This window comes from Echinops telfairi, unplaced genomic scaffold, assembly GCF_000313985.2.
Source record: "Echinops telfairi isolate 266 unplaced genomic scaffold, ASM31398v2 ScPeMD7_7458;HRSCAF=8496, whole genome shotgun sequence".
NCBI lineage: Eukaryota > Metazoa > Chordata > Mammalia > Afrosoricida > Tenrecidae > Echinops > Echinops telfairi.
In genome coordinates, this window is record NW_022111358.1 from 7,349,448 (window position 1) to 7,358,732 (window position 9,285).

Sequence of the window (9,285 nt, forward strand, 5' to 3'; positions counted from 1 at the left end):
CGCGGCCCCCGCTGGATCCCAGCTCTCCCCCAGCGCGCCGCGCCCCGGGGACCCACTCGGGACCTGGGCGCCCTGGCGGCCCTCCCTTCGCCTCGGCCAGACACCCTGTCCATCTGGACCGGTGCTCGAGGTCTTCACTCTGGATTAAGGCACTTCACTCGCGGGTTCAAACCTCGGACCCAGACCCCTGACTGCCCTGCCCCCTGTTCCTGTCCCCCCCACCCCCCTCTGGACGACAGTATGGGTCCTGCCCCATCCCCTCTCGGCTAGCCAATTGCGACCTCGCCCGCTGGCGCGAGGGGCCAGGACTCAGACTGGACCACCTGCAGCTCCCAAGCCCTCTGCCACTCCCCACCCCCACCCCGCGTTCTTCTTCTCTCGGTTCCTCCGGAGTCCAGCCACGTCCACGTCCTACCCGCTTCAGTCGCTCGCCCCCAGCCCCCTGGACGCCCTCGAAGATCCCTTACCCCGGCCCCGCTGCGCGGTGACCTGGCGCGTTGGCCAGAAGATTCCTTGCCAGTCGCTTCATTCACTCAAAGCCAGCGAGCCCATGAGAGAGGAGTTCCAGTCTTAACGCCTGGACCCTGTCTCTCTGCGGGACCTACCCAGTCCTAGATCCCTGGCCTGGCCCTTTCATCCCTCAGCGTCCCTGCTGCCCTTTTGTCCGCAGACCCAGACTGGGCCTCTTACAAGCTGGGCATCTTCATTTGTCTGAACTGCTGCGGCATCCACCGAAACTTCCCAGATATCAGCAAGGTGAAGTCGGTGAAACTGGACTTCTGGGACGACAGCATTGTGGAGGTAAAGAGGGGTCGCCTAGGGAGAGGAGGAGCAGCAGAGCAGCCTGGAAGGAAGCCAGTAGACACCCACCCCCACCCACCCCCGCCCGCCGTACTTGACCCCTCCATTTCCACATCTATGTTATGGGGACCCCTTCCTCCCCACAATGCCCAGGACTCCTGTAAGGACGAAATGTATGCACAACATTGGGGTATTGAGGAAGTTGGTAAATGGGGAGCAGAAGTCTCCTGACTCATGGTCTATGGTTTTCCTCCTGTCCCCACCAGCCAGAAAGGAGGCCACTTTGCTCTTGTGATCTGGGGGTGGGGGTGGGGTGGGGGTGGGGCGCCGGTATTTTCAGCTGGAGTGATAATACCATTTTGACCAGGGACCTCTTCAGCGAGCAGGCAGCCTTTAACTCTCCTGGTTTGCTGGGGAGGCATGTACTGAGTGCCATTGCCAAGTATTATGCGCAGCACCAACGGGCTAGAGCTTTTCCTTATTCGCTCATTCAACGTGCAAGTGAAGTGGCTTGCAGCCTACTGTGTGCTACAGACCAGACCAGGTCTGTTCCCATATGGAGCTGACATGGGAGGGCAGGAGGGAGACCGGAAACCAGGAACCCAGCACGTAAACCTGAAGATTATTTGTGCCTCAGAACTCCTTTGCCAGGTAGATAGTATTGTCATCGATTTTACAAGTGAAGTCCCTGAAGCTCAGAGAGTTAAGTATTTGCCCAGAGTGGGCTTCGAACCCTGCTCTCTTAGGGTCCCCCCAACCCCTGCAAATCCCTTGATATCGTCCATGGGCCCCCTGGGAAGGGGCGGGAATTGGATTCCCTCTGCCCAAGGCATGTGGTTCAAAGCCTTATTCTTCCCATCCTGCCTGCACTCCAGGACAGGCCACCGCTGTGGCTGAGGACCGTCTCTCCACGCTGGAGAGCTTGGCTTAGCATCCTGGCTGAAGTCCTCTGTGGGGCCAGCGCCCACTGCCTCAGACTCCAGTCACCTGTGAAAGGGCTAGGCGAAACAACGTGAGCTTTGCAGACAAAGAGGTCTGGGTTCAAATCCCAACTCTGTCGCTTGCTGGCTTGGGCAAGTCACCTAACCTCTCTGAGCCTCAGTTTCCTTATTTCTAAAACGAGGAGAGTCCTGTTGAAAGGATGGAGAGGATCCGATGAGCCAGTGTGTGAGAACTGTGGTGTGCTCTGCTGTGCTGAGCCATGCCTGTTACCGTGGCTCCTTTTCCAGGCTGGGGTTCCCAGGAGCTCAGATGACCAAGCCTGGTGGGAGGCTTCTCTTCTGGGCCTGATGTCTCCTCTCCCAGCTGAGGTGCCAGTGGGGCTCATGGCTCTCTTGGTAGGCTGTGGTTTCAGTTCACGACGGTGAAGCTTGGATATTACCTCAAGTGGCTGTTGTCTTGCAGTTTATGACCCACAACGGGAACCTCCATGTGAAAGCCAAGTACGAAGCGAGAGTCCCTGCTTTCTACTATGTCCCCCAGGCTGATGACTGCTTGTGAGTCGGTGATTATTTAAGGGCTCCTACTCTGTCTTCAGTGCCCCTCTCTATGGTGGGCTCCTCTATCGATCTGGTCAGTGAGTGACCCAGGAAAGCATTGGGCACCATCACAAAATGGTTTTGGGGAAGCCCTGGTTTAGGCTCTGCTCTCACTATTGCTTGGGTGGCTTGCTGAGTTGCAGCTGGGTGGCTTAAACTCGCTGAGCTGCAGTTTCCACAGCTGAGAACCGTTATTCTGTGATCTGCCCCGTCTGCCTCTGCTGGTCTTGTTGCCCATAGATCCTGGCTCGCTGGACAAAGGAGAGAAGCACTGGTATTTTAGTAGAACAAGTGTGTTTCCACTACTTCCTAATTGTGCCTAGGTTATTCTCATGGAAGCTCAGCTTGGTGCCGAAGTTGATCCAGGGGGCCCTGGCTCTCTACAAAATCATCGTAAACATAATGCAAACTGCTAATTTGTCTGGAGCCTTACCTATACCATGGGCCCTTTTTTGAATGCTTGGGGCATTCATTTACTTTTTTCAACAACCTTTTGAGATAAGTACTATTAATATTTTCATGAGTTGGATGAGCAAGCTGAAGGCCAGAGGCAAAGCTGAGGCTACCTTGTCTGACTGTGTCACTCTGTCATTGGGAGACCCAGAATAGCAGAGGGACTAGAAAGCAGCAGGGGTTTAAGACCCCTGGAAGGGAGAGCTCTTATCAGTGGGACACTGGTACCTAGACTGCCCGAGTCTCCTTCCCAGGGACTCCTTCCCATTCACCACCAAGGCCACTGGTCAGCGCATTGTGTAAATGAGGGAAAGGCACCCCGCTGGGCAGATACCACCTCAGGAGGGCAATGGCTTGCAAGCTTTCTACTCAGAAGCCCTCGGTTTTGGTTCCTGGTCTCGCCACTACATAGCTGCCAAATGGTGGGCAAGTTCCCAGATGTCTCTGGTCCTTGGCACCTCATCTCTGAAATGCCGAGGATGATACCTGTACTCCAACGTAGCTGTGAAGAGGAATGAGATAATATATGAAAAGCACCTCACACCAACTGCACACAGTAGACGTTACATCAGTGCTACTTTGCATCCAGCCCTCAGGGTGACCTTCAAATGCTGCCTGGTCCCTGATCCAGCTGAGGGCTGTGCTGGGCTCAGCTTGAGTGGGCCTGGGTCATCTTGCCCACTGCTGACTCCTGTAGACATGCAGTCCTTTTGCTTCAAGAGAAAAGGAACAGGCATGTGTGTTGTGCTAGACTTTCTACTAGCTCTTCCCAGACATGGCGTCCTCCTCCAATTCTAAATCTCCTCGAAGTTCTCCATGTCCAAGACCAGGGTAGGTGGTGCTCTCCCAGCTTGGGTCCTGTGGTCCAGGGTTCTCACCTGTTGGGCAGGTTAAGGACTTACTTTCCTCAATATCAGGCAAAACTTCTGATTGTAAGTGGCAGACCATCAGCTTAACCATCAGCGTTTGCCAACCCACTTAGGCAAAAGGACCTGTATGGGTTCTGGGGGTCAGACGACAGGAAGGACAGCTGTGGAACCAAACTCGGGAAGGACCTAGAGAGGGACTTGATTCTGTTCGGTCTCTGACACCCTCTCTAGTTCTCCTCATTCTCCTTCTCACCTGACCTTCCTTCGTGCAGCTGGGAGCAAGGCTTTTCCAGGTCCCAAGCTTGTACCTCCCAGCTTGGTCCATTTTGAGCCCAGACATCTCAGGGAAGAGTTCTCTTGATTGACCAGTTTGACCCAAGTGCCCATCCCTAGGCCATTGCTGTGACCATGGGACAAGGTCAGACAAACCTTAGAACATTCGAATGTAAAGGGGGAGAAGGGATCAACTAAGCAATTAAAATAGATCTACTCTTGGCTACAGGGGTTTTCTGCAGAGGTCATGGGTGTCAATAGCCAGCTGAGCTAGCATTGAGCATGTACTAGTGATAAGCATAGCCCTTTGTAGGAACTCTGTGGTGGTTACACCTTGGGCTGCCAACCAAAAGGTTAGCAGTTTGAAACCACCAGCCACTCTGTGGGAGAAAGATGAGGCTTTCTACTTTCGTAGAGAGTTAGCCTTAGAAACTCACAGGGGCAATTGTACCCTGTCCTGTAGGATCACTATGAGTCAGTATTGATTCAATCTCAGGAAGCTTGAGGGTTTTGAGGCCATTTCTATACATCTAAAACTCTCAGGAATTTTGATGAATAGGTAGGTATTTGGGGGGCATCTAACCCACCTATGTTATAGGGACCCCCCCATGTGGTAATGATATTGTCATATCCTGAAGCTCAGTTAGGTGACTTGCTCTTGACTACACGAAAGAGAAGAACAGGGCCCCAAGGGGTCTGACCCCATAACCACAGCACTGTCCAGCGCTGTGTGCTCCCATTGTCTGACCAAGCCACGGGGAGAGAAGCTCTGGGATCCTGCCAGCTTAAGGATGCTGTGGGAGGTGGTAATGTCCATGCTCTAGGTACTGGCCTCATTGACCCAAAGGCTGAGGTTGGAGTTTTACAAACAATGGTTCTTAACTGAGACGTTTGCCCTCCGTCCTCATGTGGGGCATTTTTGGTCTGAAAACATTCGAGATCACAGGGCTGGTGGTGGTGCAACGGGCACCCTGGAAGGTGGAGGCCGGGAGGCCTCATATACAGCACGGGGCAGTGGCGCACCAGAAAGAATTGTCTGACCCCAGTGTCAATAGCGCTGAGACTCAGAAACCTTGGGGCACACAAATGAGTAGTCGAGTAGTTACTCTGATTCCTCCATCTTCAGCTGCAAGGGTCTTACAAAGTGACCATGGGGAGAAAAAGCATCAGACACTGTTGACCAAAGTTCTCTTTATTAAGGGTTTTAAAGGAACAATGGATCCGAGCCAAGTATGAGAGACAGGAGTTTATGGCCGATGGGAAAATGATGTCACCCCCAGGTAAAGTTATTTCCATCTTTTTTTTTTAAGTCTGTATTCTACTGAGCTCTAGAAAACAAAGCGCCTGAGTAAATGGACTAAGATCCAAGCATAGGTGTCTCTAGCCCTCCCTCTGGCCCCAGAGGACATCCTGTGGGTTCCTCTACCTCTGAAAAGATCAGCCGCACATTCGCTGGTGGGTGTCCAATGGTCTGCACAGCAAAGAGGGATGTTTGTCTCAGGAGCTTGCAGGGCCTTCGTACAGATTGTAGGAAGACTCTCTGGCTGGACAGACCAATTAGAAAAAGATCTCCCTGCACTTGGCTGTGGTAGCCTCAGGGACAGTAAAAGGCTTGGAGGCTTGGTACGACTTCCTGCTTTTCTGCAGGGGACAACCTCCCTGGTGGAAACTCCTGCCCAGTTTCTCTGAATCTAGGCTGACACTGCCCAGAGAGCAAACTGTATAAAACCACTCTAAGAGGTCAAAACCAACCAACCCACCCTCCTCCCCCCCACCCTGTTCCCATCAAGCCAGTTCTGACACATGTCACAGAAGAATTGCTCAGTAAGGTATTCTTGACTGCAGTCATCACAGGGGCAGATCGCTGGGCCTGTTTCCACTGCACCTGTGGGTAGGTTCTCCCTGCCAACCTTTAGGTTGGCAAACTGTTTGTGCCACCTAGGCACCTTCTTGAGGCCCAGAGGCAGCCAATTCTCCCCTTGCCAGGCTAGTGGAAAGGGCCCCCATCAAGTGTTGCCCTCTAAGCCCACAGGTGCTCTACAGGCCGTTCAGAAGGTCGTAGTTGGGTGAATGTCAAAGTGAAGTTGAGTCAGAACTTTATGTATTAAGACTCTTTTCAGAACCAGCCCAATTTCTCAGTACTTAGCCGTAAGGGCTTCTGAGACAGCCCAACAAGCAAAGTAAGCACCGGCGTTCTTGCGCTTACTGACAAATCCGTAGTGCACCATTTCACACTTGTTTACCACATTGGAGACTCCGCTTCTAGGTCCGGCTGGAGTCTCTCTCTACCTTCCTAGAGACTCAAAGCCTCTTTTCAAATGGACAGTCTCTAACAGGATCAGAGGGCTTGCCTGTGCTTACGTTGCCTACTGGCTGCTCCGTCCGAGAGACTAATACCACGAAGAGCTAAGGGGAAGAGGCTCTGTAAAGTGTGGAGAGACCAACTGAAAGTATGAGACAGCACAACCCGGGACCCACATGGGACGCCTGTGTCTCGTAGCAAAATAACCGAGTTCGATTGGAGGCATTTGGGCAGCAGGCAGGTTGGTGAGCTGTGTGTTCAGCCGGAAAGCCGTGGGTGTTCATTCTTTCTCACTCTCGGTTGGCCAAGGTCACCGAGACGGGTTCCTGTGGAAGCGGGGAAGGGGCAACGCGCAGTTCCAGAGAAGGAAGTTTGTCCTGCTGGCAAGAGAAGGCCTCCTGAAGTACTACACTAAAGAGGAGGTAAGCGCCCCGTTCCCTGCCCTCCGGGTGTGCTGGTTGTCCGTCTGCACAAGGGCGTCTCATAAGCCTTTCAGGGTCAAGAGGTTCCCGGCCAAGAAACAAAAGCCGAATTGGCCCAGACGCCAATGGATTCGAATGAAAACTGGTCATCAGATCAGGTGCCACCCCGAGAGGAGATGCTGGAGAGGAACCAAGCTGGGTTTGTGAGGAGCCCCCCAACTGATGGCGTTTACCCAGGTTCACTAGTGGCCTGTCGTGCTGAGTTTAAGCCTTTGCCACCATCTGATCAATTGAATGTGTCTTGGCAAATATCTGGTTTCTTCCTTGGTTTTTATGCTTCCACAGCGAGAGGTTATCAATAAATTATGTAAGGCCATTGGTTTGAGAAGGAAAGAAAAAGAAAAGAAGATGAAGAGGTAAGAGGCCAGTCCAGGGAAGAGTCCCTTCCTTCCACACTAGGCTCTCTCTCTACTGTGGCCTGCATTTTAATCAGTGGCACCTTGTGGATGAAGACCCCTGGTGGCACAGTGGTTAAACGCTCAACTGCTAACCCTAAGGCCAGTGGTTCAAACCCACTAGCCTTTACATGGGAGATAAAATAAGGCAGTCTCGGCTTCCGTAAAGATTTACAGCCTTAGAAAACCTATGGGACAGTTCGATTCATCGAGGAATCAGCTGGACGGCAGTGAGGGTGATATATCCTGGAGGGGAATATTGGGTCCAATGATGCCCTGGTGGCATGGTGGTGTTGGGCTCTAAACTCAAGCTTGACCATTCACACCCCCCAGCTGCGCTGAGACTTATGAGCTCAGAAGCCCTAGACAGGGTTGCCGTGAGTCACAGCCGACTCAATGGCAGTGAGTGTGGTTTTTGGCGCTTCTGGTATGCAAGAGTGCTCAGGGGAAACCATAGAGTGGTGTGACATCCGCGCAGTGTCTGCAATGTGAGGAGCGAGTTGTGTCGGGAGGGTGGAAGCAGCAGAGGGAACTGTATGTTCCGAAGCCCTGAGCGTGGCCACAGGTAGCAAGTGTGCTGTGTCAATTAGAAAAAGACAGTCCCTCTGAGTGGGGCAGCCCCCCTGGGCCCAGCCTGAGCAAGAAGGCTGGAATGCAATTCTGACTCAGCCATGGGTGTTTTCAGCAATGCACAAACTGAACCGCTCAGGCAGAAGCTCTGGGCCTGGCTCTGAGGTGAGAGAGTGTTGGGGGCCCTAAGGGATAACAAGGAGGCCAAAGTGAGTGTGGATAGGTGAGAGGGCTATGAGGTCCGATAGTGGAGGGTCTTAGTGACCAGTGTAAGATTCTGGATATTTAAAAAAAATACCTTTATTTACCATTTATACTCTGTATAAGCTGAGTTTTTCTGAATATGTTTATGCAGTTTTTGTGGTTAAAATTAGGTGCCCGCGGCTGATATTCAGGTCGGCTTATACTCGAGTATATACGTATTCATTTAATTCACATATCATACAATTCCCCACAAGCCAATGGTTTCTTATATATTCCCTGATCTGTAACCATCACCACATTCAATGTTAGAACATTTGTATCACTCCAAAAAGCACACCTACTCCCCCTAGCTAGAACCAACCCCCTCACCTTCCCTAGCCTTAAGCAACCACTAATCTCTCCGGCCTATTCTGAACACTTTATAGAAATGGAATCATAGATATGTTCTTCTTTTAATAGCTTCTTTCCCTTAGTGTATGTTTTCAAAGTTTATGTTGTAGTACGATGACTTCTTTTTTATTGCTAGTTTGTATTCTCCTGGCTAGATATACCACGGCAGATCTCCGCCGATGGACATTAGTCCCTTTTTCCATTTTGACTAGTGTGGATAATGGTACTGTGACTCTTCATGTCCAATTGTTTGGTTATAGGTTGGTTTTGGTTTTGTTCCTCCCTTGAGTGTTATCTGTGTGTGTCTATCTATCTTGGAGTGGAAAGACTGACTCATGTGCTATCACTACGTTTCTGAGGAATTGCCAAATTGCTTCCCACAGTGACTGTCCATTTTACATTCCCACCAGCAATGGACAAGGGTCCATTGATGTTGGTTAGTATGTATCCTTTTTTCACAGCCCAGTGAGTGTGCAGTGCTGTCCCAGGGTGGTTTCGATCTGCCTTTCCCTGATGGCTGGTGATGCTGAGCACTGTTCACGTGCTTATTGGCCACTTGTATCTTTCCTTCAGAGACTGTATATTCAGATCCTCTGTCCATTTTTATCTTAAAAAATCATTTTATTGGGGGCTTGACCAGCTCTTACCACAATCCATGCATCTATCCATCGTGTCAAGCATCTTTGTACATTCGTTGCCCTCATCCTCTGTCCATTTTTTATTGAGCAAATGCATCTTTTATTTTTGAGTTGAACAGTGCTTTCTTTTTTATTTATTTATTAATCATTTTATTAGGGGCTCATACAACTCTTATCACAATCCACATACACATCAATCGTGTAAAGCGCATATGTACATTCACTGCCCTCATCATTCTCAAACATTTCCTCTCCACTTAAACCCCTGGCATTAGGTCCTCATTTTTCCCTTCCTTCCCTGCTGCCCCCTCCCTCCTGAGCCCTTGATAATTTATAAATTGTTATTTTGTCATATCTTGCCCTGTCCGAC

General features: G+C 51.1%; 1 protein-coding gene across 1 annotated transcript in view; it reads left to right on the plus strand.

Annotated features, from left to right (window-relative positions):
* The first annotated feature begins 1,209 nt into the window (after positions 1–1,209).
* The window catches only part of ADAP2 (ArfGAP with dual PH domains 2), a 29,899-nt gene continuing 21,823 nt past the window's right edge, over positions 1,210–9,285 (plus strand). The window contains exons 1-3 of the mRNA XM_045299976.1: positions 1,210–2,297; positions 5,135–5,214; positions 6,546–6,658. Coding sequence (XP_045155911.1) covers positions 2,209–2,297; positions 5,135–5,214; positions 6,546–6,658 — 282 coding nt within the window. The 5' untranslated portion in view covers positions 1,210–2,208. The remainder of the gene's footprint in view (positions 2,298–5,134; positions 5,215–6,545; positions 6,659–9,285) is intronic.